The sequence below is a fragment of the Pocillopora verrucosa genome, chromosome 11 (assembly GCF_036669915.1).
Source record: "Pocillopora verrucosa isolate sample1 chromosome 11, ASM3666991v2, whole genome shotgun sequence".
Taxonomy (NCBI): domain Eukaryota; kingdom Metazoa; phylum Cnidaria; class Anthozoa; order Scleractinia; family Pocilloporidae; genus Pocillopora; species Pocillopora verrucosa.
Genome location: NC_089322.1, coordinates 2,076,938 through 2,095,982, shown reverse-complemented (window position 1 = coordinate 2,095,982; position 19,045 = coordinate 2,076,938). Strand labels below are relative to the sequence as shown.

The following is a 19,045-nucleotide window of genomic DNA, read 5'->3' as shown; positions in this document are numbered from 1 at the left end:
ATAAAGTTTGTCCGTAGAGTTTGTCAATTAAGTTTGTCAATTAGGTTTGTCTTCAGACTGAAGATGCCGAAACCTATCCAAATCTCTTCATCATTGGAGAGTTTACGAAATGGACGGTGTTTGCGGAAGTTGTCATTTTTCCACAGCTTTAGTGTAACATTATTGTTTTTCTTATTTTAGTTTTGTATTTTCTTATGTCCACAAGCATAAGATCTTATACTATCTTCACGAATATATCGCTTATCATCAAAGCAGCTGAGTGACAATTTATTTAGTTCATAACTTCCAAGTTGATGATTGTACGGTTAAGAATATATGAAAGTCATATATTTGAACTGCGGATAAAGACATGAATGAAAGTGATCCTCGCAGTGATATGCACTACTTAGGCAGTAGTGAAAATAAGGCCTGAAAAAAATTCAGGCCTGTACGGGATTTGAACCCATGACCTCTGCGATACCGGTGCAGCGCTCTACCAACTGAGCTAACAAGCCAACTGGGAGCTGGTCATGATGGTGGTTCTAAATAAACCCGTGAAGTGACAAAATTGATAAATAGGCCTGAAATGAAATTCTATCTTGGGGGCAGTCTAGGCTTAGTTATATCACTCAAAACTCGCTCCCTTTTGTCTTATTTGATAAAGAGGGAATCATTAATGTTTTCATTAAAACAGTACTGCCTTGATTTTCCAACATTTACAGTGATAGACAGTAAATTTCACTTTTCACCCACATTTACTTCCAAACTTTTCTTTTGAACCAGAAACAAAAATTATATATGTTTAAAACACATGAAATCATCCACCCTTGTCAAATGTAATAGCATGATAATCTCAATTGTAATGCCTTCTAATCTCAACGTTTCTTTGTTTCTTTGCTACATTAGCGAACACTGAACTACTGCTCGTACTCTAAACATGACAATCAACCACAAAATGCCTTAAACCAGATAACGTTAAACATAATTTAAAAAATCATGTAAGTTATCTGTCAATTCACGAGTTTGCTCACAGAGCACTTTGATTTGTTTGTTTTATCAAAATATGGAATTTTTCAGGATAGTTACTATTGTCAAATTTATTCTCATCATTCCAAAAATCTTGATAAACGTTTTCAGTTTTAATTTCTTATGTCAGCGAGACTGTGTCTGTGAATAATAATTTTGCTCTATCACCAAACTTCTATATAATACAATTATAACGAGAATCTTACGTTAACGTCTAGGAAAGATCAAGAATACGCATGCATACATATGCCAGCGTTTTTAAAGTGACTGATTCTTTGATCTTACGAGCAGCTACTAGACCCTCATTAAAAATTTTTGATGACACATAAGTTGGCTTCGAGCTAGATGTATATTTTAATAATATTTTTGGAACTGATACTCTTTTGCGTGACATTTATATTAATGTTGTTGGGTTTTTTTTTTTACAGTAGTGTTGTTGGGCTTTACAGATAGTGGAAATGTACCGCCTGAGGTATCCAACTTTTCAATATATTGCTTGTTAGTTTTTTTAATCTTTTGAGGATATTTTCTTGTGGATTTAAATGTCTGATATGGCACCATCGAAAACATTGATCATCTTCACTTTAGAGGTTTATCAATCCTTTACCGAAATTTCTAAGTTCTGACGGTAGTTTAATATAAGACAATCCTCTTAGGGGGAAGTATTTAATAATGTTGAGATAATGATTATCGATTGAATTAATAGTCCAACCAGAACCTTCAGATATCCAACCAGGGATCTTGTTTTTAATCTCTTGGCTTGAATCTAATAAATCCAGATTAATATCATTTTCATTAATAACCGTCTTGGTTTTGCTTTTGAAATAAGCTTTTTTAGTGATTGTGACGTCCCCTTCGAACTTATTAAATACCATTCTCAAGATTTCAACAAATTTAAAGCTTTTCATTTCATCTAATTGTTTTTAATCGACCTCAAACGATTTGGTGTATCCTTTTAGAGCTTTATTTGTTTGCCCTATTTTTGTTCTTGGTGTTGGAACTGGTTTATCTACAATCACCTTCTTTTTCCTTGGTTTTGGGATGGTTTGTAACCATCTTTGAATTCAGTTGGTGGAAGGATGATATTATCTTCATACTCCTACACCATTTGTTTATCACTCTTTCGTTGTTTTGGGATTGGTCTCATGCTCTTGTTGTAGAAACTGGTTTATCATCTGCGATTATGATTTTAGGAGCTGGTTATACATTCTGCTTTAAAAGCAACTTGACAAGTTGTGATTTGGATAATTTCTTGAGAACTGATTTATTCATATCTATATAATTAGTTGAGATGATATTTTTCATATTCATCTTCCATAACATTTCTTTAAACCTTGATAAAGATATAAAGAAATATTATATTACTATATTATAATGAGTAAAATTGTAATTGATGAATGCGTTTATAATAATCACCCGGTTTATAATTTATATCAGCAAATCAAAATGAGCAAATAATAAATATTGTTAAGAAATACCTCTCATTGGTAATGATTGGTCAAGTGGCTATTTGGGATGCATGGTGAGTAAATATGGAAGTAAATATCAAAAAACGTATTATGTTCATCGTTTTGTTTGGGAATGTTTTAATGCTGTTATAACAAAAGAAAAATTAAATGATCATATAAATAATAAAAAAAGATAACAGAATATGTAATATATAACGAATGATTCGACAACAGAATTATAAAAAGTCAGCCAAAGATCGTGATTATAAATTTACAAAAAATAATCATACGTATAAGAGATGTGTGAAGGTCATTAACCAAAACATAAATGAAACTTCATATTATAACACTTTTTATCACATAAACCGCAGTGTTATACAAGAATTTCCGGCCCTGAGAAAAGCCATAACAACTCACGTGAAAAAAAATCGTATTTTTTCACGTATGTTGATATAGCTAATCAGCTGCTTACACGTCACTCACCTTTGACGCCACTTGGTCAGGTTGATGAATGAATGGCAAAGCCTTTACGATTCTCAATACAAGTTGTTTGTCAGAGCTTTCTCGGATTATGGCGACTAAAACACTAAAAAATCCGTATTGCTGACAGACAATTAGGTTCAAACTTTCCTAGAAGGGGAAGAAAACCAATATACTAAAAGAAAAACCGAAAGTTGCGTATTCAGTGGCTTTGATGTTAGCATATCTCTCTGGTGAGAATGAAAATCGACAACTGGAAGATTTGCCACTGGCCGATTTTGGCCGTTTACTTGAAAGACTTCTTCTGTCGGTAAGGACAAAGTCAATGAGTGAGAGTTTTGTAAATTGAAAATTACGACCATTGTTGTTCTTGTAATCATGATTCAACGAATTTTTCTAACTTAAGAGTCAGCGTCAACGCGCTCTACGATTGTTATTCGAGGATTGTCGATTCATTTATTTTCATTCATTAATGAAATGGCTTATTTGATTGGCTATTGTGTTTATATGATAAAAAAATAATACATGGTCGCTTGTAGATATGGAATTTCTCTTCTTGTTTTCAACTAGACTGCGCTCACTCGTGAGCTATCGAGTTAAACACTCGAAGAGAAATTCCATATCTACGAGCGCCCATGTATTATTCCCTATATATGCTGTGCAACAGCATCTTAAAATTAATGCAGGTATCATAAAGATGGTCTGTGAGCCTTTGAATAAATGCAAAACAGGAACTTCGAGCAAGGATAATTGTAAGTATGAATTCAAGTGAATTGGAAAAGATAATATACCAACTAATTGTGACATCATTAAATCGAGTGATGTATCAAAAGGATTGACAAATGATGAAAAGATAATGAATCAAAAGAAATCATAAGAAATGGCAAAAAAAAGATTACGTATGTGTAAGATGTGACAAAAAGATGAAAATACAATCATAGTACGAGATGCAAATAATATGGTCAACTAAGCAGCAAATGAACAGCAAATAAACAAAATATACTGGAGCAATTTCTAAGGTATATGTATATTTTAAATGTGAAGGTTTTTGGGAGATTCGAACTCCCTTCTCTCGGTTCAAAGCCGGGTGAACTAGGCCGCATTTGAAAAGGGACCTCCCAAATATGTTCACATCGACGTTTATTAAAAGCTATATTCTTTCTAAACATCCATATCTGTTCATGGAAAATGAATTGACAAAGACAGCTATCTTGCCATCTTTGTCGATTACCCGTTCTAATATTGGACAATAGGCCGGCGAAACGTACGAAATTGCATAGGTCGACTTTTTTTTTTAGGAAACGTTGACTTTATCGTGCTTGATATCTGCTCTAAACCTGAAAGTGGCTGAAAAATTGCTCAGAAAGGCGAAAATTACTTGAGGTTGATAGAGCCACAAAAATTTCTCCCAACGCCGAATGTTGCCCAAAAGTTGCCGAGAACAATCGGGTTAGGCCTTATCAGAGGGCCGTAAGCAAAAATAAGTGAAATTCTGGGCCTCAGATAACACCTGCTGTTTGGTGTTTTGAAAGGAGGATCAAATTTTAATTTTCAATTTGACTCATTTTTCATTGACTCAAAATACAAAATCGGTTAACCTTAATTTAAATAAGAATTGAATATGAAGCAAATATGATATTTTAAAGTTTCATTTTTCAATTTTAATTTTTTAATTTTTTTACTTAGTCAAAAATTCAAAATCGAAGATTCTGAACCTAAATCAGTATTGAATCCGAAGCAAAAAGGAGATATTTTTTTAATTCTAATTTTTCAATTTCAACTTTTAACTTTAATTTTATAATTTTTCATTTATTTTAAAAAATAAAAATGTTTTGTTTGAAAAAGACTAAGTCGTGACTTGTTTGTTCCTCCTATTTTCCTCTGTGACTGTTTTAATGCTGCTTGCTTCAGTAAATTCTTGAATTTGATTCATTCACTTGCGAAGAACTTTCGAAAATTATTATTATCAGCCCATTCCTTCTAAAAAGTTTCGTTGCCGAGTTTTCTTCCTACTGTTAGGTCGCTATTATCGTTTGAAGTCAAGGTTTTTGGTTATGATGTATTATATGGCGAGGTAGTCTTGAGGTAAATCCGAGAATTCTGACTGTTTCTTACTTGGTTCATACTCTGCCATATGGACCGTCTCCGGTCATAGGCCATGTCTTTTAGGTCGCAAAAGGCAACAAATTTAAAATAAGCAAGTTTGGTCTGAGTGCCATGAAATAAACCACTAACGAAATGCGCCACCCACGCTTGCTCCAGTCGTACTTAGGAATATTGGCCCTCTTTATTGACAGTAAAGACCTCGCTGTGCTCGGTCTGTACTGTCAATAAATCTAACCAAAATTCCTCGGTAGGGCACTTATGCTCGGTTAGTAAGAAGTTAATGTTACTGAAACGATATCTCAGATCGTGCAAAATCCTTATTGTACATCTGGAGTATGAAGGTCTCATTAAAGTGATGGCTTTTACGGCTAACGGTTAAAACTTTGGCCAATTCACGGCTAACAATTAATTTCCTTCTGTTCCTCTTGATAGAGAAAATACTTACGGTTAACTTTTTATGCGACGAATGGTTAAAAATCTATAAAATTTTACGCTTACGGCTACTTTACTACATGCCTTGTCTGTCTATTGCGAGATTAAAATAATCTTTCTCAACTAAAACTTACTTTGGAAGAAGTTAAGTGACCAGAATGGGGAGCTCTTCCCAAAGCATTTTGTTTTAACTCCACAACTGGCACTAAGTAAACATCCAAATTTTCGTGAGAAATCTCCAAGAGATTATGAAATTGAGATGCGTGACTGCTCGGTGTTTCTGATAATGATACCATTTGCTTGGCAAATTTATTTTCAATAAAATTTATGTTCTGAGAAGGTTTGATGTTTGATCGATTAACAATAATGTTTCGACTAGAATCTCAAAACTGACTTACAATCATGATCCAATTTGATTACCCAATTGCATGAGAAGTCGCCAGTGAAATACATTGTGCAAAGTATGGAGTAGAGATAGCCAATCAGACTTTCAAAAAAAGGAAAACATGGCATGCTACGAATAATGTTTTGTTTTTGTGACAAAAGGGAAAAAATGAGAGGGCGAGAAGTGTTATAAAGTTTATATTAAAGTTCAAAAGGCAACCAGGTGGACAATCAAAACATGGTTTGATGCTACTCTGGTTTAAAAAATTTTATAAATGTAACCAAGATGTTACAATTCATAAACCCAACGTTTCGATACTCCTGTCTAGTGCCTTCATCAGGGATGATCTAATCGCTGCAACAAGAGGTCCTTTTATATGCTTACTAATTAGCTGCCCTTTTTCTGACGAGGTGTTAATAAGTGTCAGGTAGTACGCCGCCATCATCACGATTTAAAGGGCGCTTTTTGATGCTCTTACAGGACAGATCAAACTGACGTTTGATCTGTCCTGTAAACTCGTGATCACAGTCATTGCACGGAATAGAATAAATAGTGTTGGTTCGTTGTTCTTTAGTGACAGGATTCTTAGGTTTGGCGAAAACATGCCCTTAAGTCTGAAAAGGTTTTTGAGCAACTTTAACGTTGTGGCTATTCATACAGGATTGATAGTTGATCAAGTAAGAAAAATATTTAGACTAGAATCTCAATATCCAAAGTATTTGGTTATTCATTTGCATGGAAGTCCCCAGGGAAAACACTTTATGCAAAATATGGAGCTGAAATAACCAATCAGACAGTCAAAAAGAAGGGAAATATGATAAGTGCTATGCTTTCGTGATGAAAGGGAAAAAATGAAAAGGCGGTTAGTATTATAATGTCTGTAATAAGAGGAGCGACAACCAGAATAAGAAACTGAGACGTTTACTCAGTCAGATCCACCTGGTGACCGACAACGAATATTTAAGTAGTTGAACTTGCGGGAGCGGGTCCACATGCTGCTAAGTTTTACAATGTAACGCATCTTATTTTAACAATAGCAGGTAATTTAGTGTTAACAACTGAGTTGAAAACGTAAATTGGCCACTGTAAAGGGTAAAAATATTAACGTTTCGAGCGTTAGCCCCTCGTCAGAGCGATTGGGGGAATTGTGGGTTGTGTGTGGGTTTCTATGCAGAAAGCGGAGCGACGCTATTGGTGGGAAAATGGTGACGAGAAAACAGGAATAAATTAATTGGATGAAAAGCGCTCGTTGAATCCGTGGGGATTAAGGATGCCGATTTGGAAGATAAATTTTTGTTCTAGTGTTTTGCGGCTTTCCGAACTGCATAGATGTAAGGAAAGGCCGCAAACTGCCATGTGTTGTTTTGAATGATTAGGGAGATTAAAGTGTCTAGCAACTGGTTTGGATGCGTCCTTGTCATTTCTTTCCACGTCGCGAAGGTGTTCTCGGAAACGGTAACCTAGTCGTCTTCCTGTATGTTTCGCCAATGTATAACTTGTTGCAGTAAGTGCAAGTTATGCAGTAAATAACATTGGCGGAAGTACACGTAAAGTGATCAGTGATCTTAATGGATCTCTTGGGTCCCGATCTTTTCTCTTCATTATGAATGAAAGGCCAATTTTTACATCGTGAGCGAGCGCATTTGAAAGTTCCAGATTGGTCACTGGTTTGAAATGAACTTCTGACCAAAAAGTTGCCTATGTTTTTGTCATGTTTGAATGAAACAAGTGGGAGTTGGGAAAAGATAGTGCCAGTCTCCGAATCGTTTTGGAGTAATTTACAGTTTTTAAGAATGATAAATTCACTGTAAAATGAAAAGAGCCAAATTGACCCCAAAAGCCAAATTGGCCCCAATTTCTCGAGGGCCAGTTTGGCCCATCAAGGTTCGTTTTGGACTATTTGAGCCAAAACGGGTGGGACAGGTACCATTTCGACCCCTCCAAAATCTGAATTGGCCCCTATAAATTCTACTTTAGAACTTTTTCTCAATTTGGCCCTTCTAGGATTGACCAATTTGGCCCCAACGAGGTGCAATTTTTGAAAAAAAAAGAAAATATAAAAATAATTTTCTTTTTTCGACCATATTTCGTTCCCTATACTATTCCTTATAAAGTGTTCAAATTTTCAACGGTTCCTCTCGTAACTGAACACCGAGTCACACAACGAATTAATCGTTGGCTTTTTCTCGAGACGTGAGCGTGAGCTGCCTGTGATGGCATTAATCGAACCTAGACCACGTGCGTCGGAAACAATAATGAATTATAGCAGCGAATTCGTCACTGAAGAGGCTGTTTCTTGGCTACAGTCGCATGGAATGAGACTTAAGAAAGGAAAGGTAGGCAAAAGAAATTTCTTAACAACGTATTTTACTGCAACTTTACATTCACAAACTTGACCGCTCCATTGATCTTTGTTCGTATCTTATCTTGCAGAAAAGGCGGTTGCGATGGCCAAGATCTCCTTGCCGTCGCCCAAGATGCAGACGTACCAAGGCAATACATCCCTATTATAAGAGAGCGTCTAAAGCTCAAGAAATTGATTGCAATGAACGCTGAACCTAGAGATGACACGAGTCTTGTTGAGTCTCAGCGGTTTCGCAACTAAAGTCACGTGATCAAATTTTGGCGCCGAGAGATAGAGACGGTTGCAGTTCGAATACTGCATTTGCACAAGATGGATTTAACTTATTTCAAGATTCTCTGATTTTAGGATCTCTCACTCTGAATTCTTAATCTTTTTCTTGACAAGATGAACTGATATTTTTATGTCTATGTCTTTGTTTGCATCCACTTAAGCTGATTTTTTGGCTCTCACTCTTTCGGCGTGCAGAATCAAGTCCTTCGAGTAAGACGGTTCAAACGTCGATAGATGATTCAGATAACATCAGCGATTATGAAAATTTAGAGGTGACATTGGCACCGAAAGAAAATGGTAAATCGCCCAAGGATCTCTGTTTTACGGACGAGGCGACAGAACTGAGCACTGCCTAAGTAAGTTCTTGTATATTAAACTTAGCAGGATGGTGAAGAGTACATTATCCATTACTTTCTTTCGATTATATCCTAAAGGAAAACACACAAGGTGCCAGTTGGTCAGTTAAAGATGACAAATCTCGGGGATTGCACCTACAAAAATGGCGAGATTTGCTTTATTTTTATTGAAATATATTTGATATGTATTTACTTGCACCATGCATAAAACAAAGTAAACCCAATTTTTAAATCTGGTAAATTAAAAAATTAGTGAATTGATAGGATGTTGTCAGACCGTTTAATTTTTTTGAAAACAAATATTTACCTACAGGTTCCTCCTGAATGGCTTTCAAAATTCCAACTACCATCGAGGGTAAGAAACTTTTCTTTGTTTTGTTTTTTAAGTCTACAGGCAATCCTTATTTATTCATGAATACTGAACTAAAACTGAAGTGCATAGAGGTATGATTTCTTTTCTTGATAAGTACATATACAGTTTGGTGAAAATACATCATTGATGATCACCATTATTGTGTTTTTACTTCTTATGCACAGTTTGCTTACAAATATTTTGCAACTTTGTAGTTGCAAAAATTTACTGTTCTCCAACAACAAATTAATTTGCTCATTTGTTTGTTTTTTTGTACAGTTCTCTGCCTCAGTAGAGTTGGATACCCAGAAGGGATATCTCATCAGCAGCCTAAAGTACTCTGAGCAACAGTGGATTGCAAAAAAAAAAAAATTATTGCAGAGTATCCTTGTATGGTTAGCAGGATAGTAGACTAAGTTGACTTGGAAACTGAATGGATTTGTATGGTCTAAAAATCTATTGCTTCACCTCTTCTGCTTGCAGTGAAGAGAGACAATTTTGTGGTGCTGAATCTCTTGCTTAAACTAAAAAGTTGCAAAATAATCACTCTCACCTTTTAAGTTCATGACCTTTGTTCTTGTGTGTTTGTCATCACATGCATTTAATGAAGTTGTGACCATTTTGGAGGTACAAGTCCAAAAAACTGCTACTTTGGTACTAAGATGAACAGCTAAAATTTCTGAGCCCGTTTGCCAATGAAGTCCAGATACAAACGTTCAAGTACTTTGGAGTTGTATTAATTTTGCCTTTTTGTTTAGTTTTTTTGATTTTGCAATTTTTTAAAATATTCCTGTTGTCAAACCTTTAGATAAATATTGGACATAGAATAGCTGATTTTTTTCAGATATTTTAGGAGTCATACATTAGTTTTTCAAGTCTTGAATGGGAGACAAATTACACACATTGAGCTAAACTTCCACTTCCATTTCTGGTGTTTTAGCTTATAGTTTTAGAAAAACAATATATATATATATATATATATATATATATATGTAAATGTGGGGGTAGAGTCTACCTTGGCATAAAGTGCTCAATGCTGTGGTAGCAGAGCTAAGTATACATAAATTAAAGAATTAAAGAGGACACATCAATTCTCTGTGACTCTGAATCCTAAGCGCTTGTCAGACAGAACTTTTCTGTCTGACAAGCGCTTAGGCACAAAACTCAGTCACAGAGAATTGATGCTTCCTCTTTAATTCTTTAACTTGAGTGTGTATATATATATATTTTTTTTTTCTGGCTACAGGCACTTTTTGCACTTTGGCTTGATTTTAATGTGGTTGTAAAACTTGTTTTTATTGCATAGAGTAGCTGATGTTGATTCAGCAATCAGAGATTATGTCCAGCACAAATTTTAATTGTTGGAGATCTTCAATACATTAATCACCTGAATATAGTAACAGAGGGAAGTGTAATTTGTCACTTCTCACAAGAAAAGATTCTTGATGCTCTCATTGGGTTACTTGGCTCATTTATATTTTCTTACAATCCGTCAAAGGCAATTTTGACTTTTTTTAGAGCGAGCATTGCTTGAAATTGGGCACAGGCAGACTCTTGTCACTGTTTCCTCTATTTTCAATGACTTGGAAAATGTCTGCGGTAGTACTTGCTGATAGTTTATATTTTTATAATATCTAAAGTAGCAATGTGAGTGCATGTATTCTCACATCCACTGGAAGAATACTCTTTGCTGCTCCAAGGCTCTTTGTTATTCATATGCACAAATCAAACAACATCTATATTCTTGTGCAGGAACTGGACCATTTGTTGCCTCTGTCTTATTTTGATAATTTTCTGTACTTTAAATTAGTCTTAATTATAAGCTGCTTTACATTACCACATTTGCTAAGTCATTGAAAAGGGAAGCTTTACTCACAAGTGTCTCTTGGGTGTAATTCCTTGCAATGCTTGCACTGTTAAGAAGTATACTGATTTAGGGAAGAGATCTATTTTAGAAAATGGTTGAATTGATGTTAAATATGTATGTATGTTATATTCTTTCACATGATGTTTCAAAGTTTGTCTGTTTTATACCACAATTAAGATTCTTAATAACTGTAAAATCAGGTAGCATAAAAAGTTTTTACATAAACAATATCTAGAACCTAATAAATGTGTGTTTGAAAGATAAAGTATGTGGTGTACTTTCATTATTTGAATGTAAGGGGGAAAATCAGCATGGAGAGGAAAGAGCCCTCTACTTCTGAAGTGGCCCACATTGGAGCTGAATTGGCTCCTTTTAAAGGGGCCATTTGTGAGAGGGCTGAAATTTCGGGGGCTGTTTTGGCCCCTATAAATTTCAAATTGACCCCTGTATTTTTCAAATTCACCCTTCACATGGTCCAATTTGGCCCCTACAACGGGGTCAATTCAGCCCCAAAATTGGTGCCAAAAACAGCCCCATTTCAATGGGGCTGAATTGACCCTAAGCGAGTGCCAAACTCACTCGTTTTGGCCTCATTTTTGGGCAAAATCAACTCTCAATTTTACAGTGTTTAACCGCGTGGTTGTGAGGGTGAAATGTAGGAGTGAATGGAATGCGGTCAGTGTTTTCCTTCTCAGCCGTTTGTAGTGCTGACTGTCGATCAATTTGTTGGGCACGGTGGTGGCCCGCTTGAACGACAGGAACAGGATCGCCACGTTTATCGAAAAACTAGTACATTGCCTCTGATTTTTCGGAAAAATCAGAGTCGTCACCACATAAACGACGAAGTCTGAGAAACTGTGAAAAAGGTATTGAGTTCTTGACGTGTGATGGATGTGAAGATGAATACAATAAGTAACTATGTGAATCTGTAGGTTTGTAGAAAACATTGCCTTTGTCGGCCGCTTTAATTTTTTAAAATTTTTTTTACCTGCTTTACCCTCCCACCGACGCAGCACCACAGTTTCTTTAGAAACTTAACCCCTTTATTCATTTGTTACTTTAGCAATGTCCTGCGGCGAAGTTTAAGGAAAACCCACTGGGAGAGCCGTATTGTCAATCCAGAGGGCTCCCTAAACTTTACTTGTGATCACCTTGTTTCTTCTCTTACTTCGGGATAATTCGCAGTGATTTTTTAAAATGCTATTCTGCTCACTGGGAGCAAGCGAATATCGTTGAGAAAGTCTCGAAATGAAGTTTAAAAAGAGGCGATTAAATACTTCAATTTTTCATGCATTATGTCTCTGCCACTCTCTGAACTACCAGAATTTCCTCAAGCCATTTCTCGTTGAATTTTTCTTTGGTGTCGGAAAAGTAGATGTATCTGAGGGCTGTATGCGGGCCACTAGCCTTGACGTTAAGCCCCCTGCATTTTCATCCGCTAAGCTGGCCTGAAGGCGGGTGATGCCTTATATGAGGCAAATAATTAGCTGGCTTTTGGCCGAAGTTTTCAACAGCCTCTCTAGTTATCACGTAGTCTGATTAAAAGCAAGAGTTAGTCAAGATAGTGAAACTGCAGCGATGAAGTTTTGGACAGATAAAGGTCTGGTCTATCTTGCAATTGGTGATGTCGTTGTCGTTTTATAACAATCTATTTTGCAATGAAGTAAAAGATACTCGTACCGTTAGTTTCTGCGATACATCAGCTTCCATATCCCAATTTGCCTAAAAGCAAAAGCCGTGCTTGACTATCTTTTGACTGAAAACCTCAGCTTTAAGAGCAGATCTGAGAATTCGAGAACTTTGGGGAAAAGAATCCGAGGCTAAGTAACCGAAATCAGTGCATTAAAAAGAAAAGTTTGCAACTCATAGAGAAAAATTGCAAGGCTAATAATTTTTTTTAAAGGAAGGAGTGGTCTTCATATAAATTTTAAAATCATAATGACCCTGCCTTCACTTAAAATATTAAAGTTATATTTCTTTAGTTTACCGACAGCTATTAATCATTTTGGAAAATCCTGACTCCGTTTCACGCACGAATTGTAGAAAATTCACACGTCACAAATTCAAAAGGGAAACTCGTGTGCTAAGATTTTAACGAAATGAAAGAGAAATTCACGGGTCACTTGTATTTCATGCAGCAAATCACGCCTAACGCTGATTCATAACTTCACGAACGAATAACGCTCGCCTTAAAGGAAATTTGACGAGTTACATTAATTTTGGCCTAAACACGCATCACGTTTGCCATTATCATTTGGCTTGAAAGATTTAATGAATTACTTACACAACTTTACGTACGAATAACGCTCGCCTTAAAGGAAATTTCGTGTGTCGCATTAATTTTGGCCCTAAACACGCATCGTGTTTGTCATTATCATTTGACTTGAAAGATTTGATGAATAACTTCATAACTTAACGAACGAATAACGCTCGCCTTTATTGAAATTCCACGTGTCGCATTAATTTTGGCCTTAATCAAGCATCACGTTTGCCATCATCATTAGGCTTGAAAGATTTGATAAATTACATTGGCTCTCCCGTCGTTAGGATCTATGGTTATTCGATATTCGTCTAAAGCATGAATACCACTATGAAACAGAATTGCTATTGGTCAGTTGGTTAAAGAAAATTGGTAAAAATAGCTTCTTAACATAAGTCCGATGAATGTAGAAATTCTCGCAACAAATCATAAGGCTTGAGTATAAACTCAAGTGCGGTGAAATTGTAGTAATTGTCAGCGGCGATTCATGTGTTTATAATTTGGCGTTTGTTATAACTTCCTCACTTATCGTCGAGTCGGGCTGAAATCAAGTAGTATTCAAGACAGTGCGAGAAGACGAAAGGGATGAAACTTTGTGCGCTCATCTTTCTGGTTTATCTTGCAATTGGCGCTGTTGCTGGCAAAAAAAAAAAACTTTGCAGCCAAATATTGGACAAGTTGTCAGATCTTGAGGACCTGATTAACAAGAAACAGGACTGCTGTGTACCAGGTAAGATGTAGAAGATCGTTTCTGTTGTTTTTAACGTCACTGCTTTGTTGGTTCGTCGATTCTGAATTCTGGTTGAATTAAAAGTTATTGCTAACATAGTTTGGAATATTCACATTTATCCAGTTATGATTGACTGCTTATAGTTTTCTCACCTCATACCCGCAGAGCCTGTTGCGCCCCCAAGATCCTGCAAAGAAATATACGACAAAGACAGGTAAGGAACGAACGATCATTAAATTTGTGCCTGAGCGAGGGTGGGTGGCAAACAAACATATCGTGAAAATCCTTCTACCTCAGGCTCTGTGGTTATCTGATGACCCTCCCTCATTGGCAGTCAAATTTCTACAATCCCCCTTTTATACTCTGATAGCGTAGACTGACTACCCCCCCCCCCCCTTCCCTCGGTTGCCCTTTAAAAACCTTGTGTTCCGCCTTAACTCTCCGACATTCCATCCCCCCCCCCCCCGTCCCCCTTTTCTTTCCCCCTTCCAACCTGGCGCTGACCATGACTGTTCTCAGGAAAGAGAGATGAATAAATTATGTACCATTATGTCTCAGAGAGTTCCGGTTTCTATCTAGGGATTTATATTTTTCCTAATCGATATCAGGAATTGTGTGAGTGATTCAAGAGAATATAAAGTCGACTAGATTTGTTGGTTTTGTTCTCTGATATCGTAATAGCGCGGCTCTGAGTTCCTTTTTGGCTGCACATGTAACAAGACCTCACCCGTTGGAAATTTTAAGACGTCTCCGTCCTATTAACCCTGATTTTGTTCGTCTCAGTAGTATTCCCATTGACCGCAATAGCGCCAAGCCATGAAAAAACCTCTCCGCACATATTCTTTGCGATGTCACGCAGCGCTGCTTCTTTTTTGCGTTGCGTGACATTCCAAAGAGCTTCCGCGTAGGATTCAAAGAACATAACACAGTGATACTATCTTATTAGTGCCAGCCCAAACAAAGCGTATGACCTCAGGCTAGGCGATGAAGATGTGTCTGTATACTGTTCCATGAGTGGGGAGCTTGGAGACTGCGGTGGTGGGGGATGGACGCTGGTCATGAAGACTGACGGTGCAAAGGTATTTCAAACATGTTCAAGGTTTCTCTCACTCCTGTTTGTTTCCCATTGTCTCTCTTAAATCAGTGAATGTTTTATGGAGCACATTAAAGGTCTTCACTCAACCAGGACGGGCGTAGTGAACATTCTCAGTATTTTCTGTATAATAATCTACTTGCGCTTCTAATTGGCTGAAAACAAATGCATTCTTATGTAACATGAGTAAAAAGTTGTAACAGGAGTGCAAATTACAAATAGCGCGTGCACGCTTTGAAAGTTCGTCTGTCTTGACTTTTGTGATGTTTTTTTTCATGTACATTATTAAAAGCAGTAACATGATTTCTCTTGCTATTTGTCGTGATAAGTACTATCAATAACAAATTGCACTCCAAATCATTTTATCATCTGTACTTACAGAAAAGGAAAGTCTACCGTGTGTGTGATATTATTCGACCAACACTATGCAACCATGATCGAGAACCGGCTTTTAATACCCTCGTCTAGTTTCGTCAAGTGTCTATCGTCTATTTTCTGCATATTTTTGTCGTTTTATTCCGCGTTTGCGAAAATGAAGCCATCGAAAAGAGGCCGTTCTGCACAATGAAAAGCTACCATATTATATGGCTTGCTAGATCAATTCTAAAAGCCTTGGGATAAGGCAAGAAAACAAACAGCGAGTCCGTCGAGGCCCTGCTTAACAGCATTTCGCAGGAAAGTCAAACAGAAAACTCCTCTCAGTACTTGAAAGACCGTCAGACGGGGAAACATTTGTAATCGATCGCAAGTCTAATTCCATGGAAGTTTTTGAGTGACCTCTCTCTCCCAGTTAAATCAAATTCAGAGATGCATTTCTCCAAAACTCCCTCTCATTATTCCTTATTATTTAAACGTATTTTGAAATACTGAATGTTTTATTAAAAGTGGAGCGTGACGAATTTATTCGTAGGAGGCGAAGCACTTCTTTTACGCGAGTTTTCTGGACCAATCGCATTGCGAATTAAAGCAAAACCAACGAAATCTCGGATTACGTTCGACACTCAATTGAAAATTTCTCTGATAATGCACCTAACCGGTTAAGAGCTTAGCGCGAGTTTAATGGAGCACTCATAGCGCAAAGAGAAGCAATACTGGTGCAAACCCGGATTACTATAGACACTAACTTGAAAATTGCCCTATCTCCAATGCTCTGGATACTAAGTTAAAAATGTCCTTTTTCTCGCAGGACACCTTCAATTTTGATTCAAAAGCGTGGTCTTCCATGTCTCCAGTCTCTCCCGAAAATGGAGACACCGGGTTGGATCACCTGGAGACCCTGTTACCAACCTACTGGAGCACGTCCTTTTCCAAGATCTGCCTTGGAATGAAGGTCGATGGAGTAACCAGGTTCTTGCCACTGCATCAGAAAGCAGACTCGTTGTATGCCCTCATTGGTGACGATCAATACCGTGCTACCTCGCTGGGTCGTAATGAATGGAAGAAGCTGATTGGTCCCAGTGCCTCCCTCCAGCGCAACTGTAATAGAGAAGGGTTTAATTCGCGGGGGAGTGGTGGCGTTAAGACTCGAATTGGAATCATCGCTAATCAAGAAGGAGATTGCAAAACCCCCGATTCCTTCATCGGATTTGGTGAGGCAGTGAGGTCGTTCAAAAACGTGTGTGGAAACAGAGCTGCGTATTCACCCGACAACGGAGACAAAAATATCAAGGCATTCGGATACATTTTCGTTCAGTAAAGATGCTGAACTGCTCTGCTCAAGGAAAAAGTTGCATGCGACATGGAGCAATGATCATGCTTTTATTTCAGTAATGGGGATTTACGACGTCAGGTTTCATTTTTGCTGTGAAGTAACAATAAAAGTGGGTTAATGAACCAAAATATTGTCTCTTAATTTTTTTCTTGTAGTTATTCGAAGGAAAATCTGTCTTGTCCTCAAACCATATCAACACACTGTCTTTGGGAGTGTTTTTCCTCTCTTGACAACATAACTGGTTTATTAAGGCCAAATTCTAAAAACTAAAATTCCACAAAATAAACGGCAGAAAATGAGAGACCTGTCGTCATTTATCACCCAAGGGAGGAAAGGGAGGGAAGGGGAGGAGGGAGGAATCTCCAGACCGAAAAATAATGATTGTACTTACCATATCTTTGATTCATCCAGTATCTCATCGAATAGGGGCCTACCTCCACGGACTTCCGTAATCGTCGTGCAGTCCCATTTCCTATTTACGTGCGCAATCAGTAAACAAGCGAAGAAACAGTTAGTACCTGATTTATTTCTTTCTGCGCTTCTTGCTTTGCAAAAATCATTTCTTTTAAACAATTTTCTTGTAACATAATTTCTGCGTGTATTTGCCACCCCGCACAGTCCCCGCACTCGTTTCTTGCCTGCCCTCATCGCATATTTCTTTCAAGGAACTTTCGGGTGTAGTTGGCCCTGAAGATATCATTAGAGAATTGATTAAAACTAGAACTTGATTGGTTATCACTAGCCCGATTTATAATGGTAATAGGACCGAGCGGAGTCCAATTCGGTCTGTAATCATACCAGTTATTATTAATCACGAGTGCGATTACAGACAGAATTGGACGACATTAAGTCCTGTTACCAATTAATCAAAACTATGAAAAAATTTGAGAAGAAACTAGAAATCGGTTATACGTTTTCGTAAAAAAAAAAAACGGATTAGCTCGGCGAAATACGAGAACCACAGCGCGCGCACATGACGCGTTCTGTCCGCTTATACAGGAATGGCGTGTTAACTGTCCCTTTTTAACTGTTCTATCACACTGTCCAATTACAAGCATGACGCGTACACTGTCCTACTAGTATAGGTAATCATATGATTTCGAGTGCAATTTGGAATAAGTAAGCACGAGTAAATTTTTTCAAAGACTAACAAAATGAGAACAAGAAAAATAATGTGATTACGTATTAATGATAGACATGAAAAAAAACGAGATAGCTTATCATAATTATGCAGAAGCAAAGCGCACGCATCAAGTGAAAAAAAAATTATTCAAACCCTGCAGGTGACATTGTGTGATCGGTCAAAACAACCACCTTCGATAATGTACACAAACGACAAAAGAATTCTTCGTACTAAAAGTACCGCTCGAAGTGCGCAAACAACAAAAGCATTCTTCGTTCTTAAAGCACCGCGCGAAGGGCACAAATAACGACTGTATTTCTCGCTTTAGCAAAAAGCACTGTGAGAAATGGACTAAAACATTTAAACTAGGAATGGTGTTTTCAAAGCCCTTTGGGCTGGAGGGCTGTGGAGGACTATATTAATTGACCGTTTTTATGCGAGAGACGTTAAAGTTGTCTAAGACGTTAAAGTCGTCTCGTGACGACTTTAACGCCTTAGACAACTTTAACGTCTCTCGCATAAAAACGGTCATTTATTTCTACCTTCTTTGGCGGCATTTATAAAGAATTTCCAAAAGTAACGCCAGTATGCTCTGTATCAATTGAATGTAGGATTAAGAGCGGAAAAAAATCGACGCACTTGTCGGAACACCGAATACACGCAACGTGAGCGTTGGAAAAAAGGGGACAAAATAGTCCAACAATTTTTGTCCAAGAATGCTTGTATTGAGATCAGCCATTTTCAACGGCACACCCCTAGAGTTTCGCGTACGCGCCTGACTATCGCTTTTGACATCGTTTGTTTAGCAAGAATATTTTGGTGTGTTGATGAAAAAGATTAATTGAACGGGATATCCATCGAACACGCAACTTTGTGAAAGGAAACGATGAACATTTTTATTGTTATCAAATAACAACCAAAGTAACGTGAACTCTGTTTCAATCGAATGCAAAAATTGTCCCACGTGACAGAACATCGAATACACGTAATAGTGCTTTCAAGAATATTCATAATTAGAAATAAATAACAAGTAACTGTAAACTTATCGACAAATCGACATCT

At 37.2% G+C, this 19,045-nt stretch overlaps 1 protein-coding gene across 1 annotated transcript; it reads left to right on the top strand.

Moving 5' to 3' along the window:
* Positions 1-13,860: 13,860 nt before the first annotated feature.
* LOC131800092 (uncharacterized skeletal organic matrix protein 5-like) lies at positions 13,861-16,977 on the top strand. Its single transcript, XM_066174762.1, has 4 exons — positions 13,861-14,056; positions 14,222-14,270; positions 15,003-15,135; positions 16,336-16,977. Exons 1-4 carry the CDS (start codon positions 13,912-13,914, stop codon positions 16,843-16,845), a joined length of 837 nt encoding a protein of 278 aa, XP_066030859.1. The 5' UTR covers positions 13,861-13,911; the 3' UTR covers positions 16,846-16,977.
* Positions 16,978-19,045: the final 2,068 nt, after the last annotated feature.

Excerpts from the sequence above, each read along its gene's own strand:
- LOC131800092 (XM_066174762.1), top strand. The coding sequence starts at position 13,912 with ATGAAACTTTGTGCGCTCATCTTTCTGGTTTATCTTGCAATTGGCGCT. Across the intron at positions 14,057-14,221 it reads ACAGGACTGCTGTGTACCAG|AGCCTGTTGCGCCCCCAAGA; the intron begins GTAAGATGTAGA and ends TCATACCCGCAG. Across the intron at positions 15,136-16,335 it reads TGAAGACTGACGGTGCAAAG|GACACCTTCAATTTTGATTC; the intron begins GTATTTCAAACA and ends TTTTTCTCGCAG.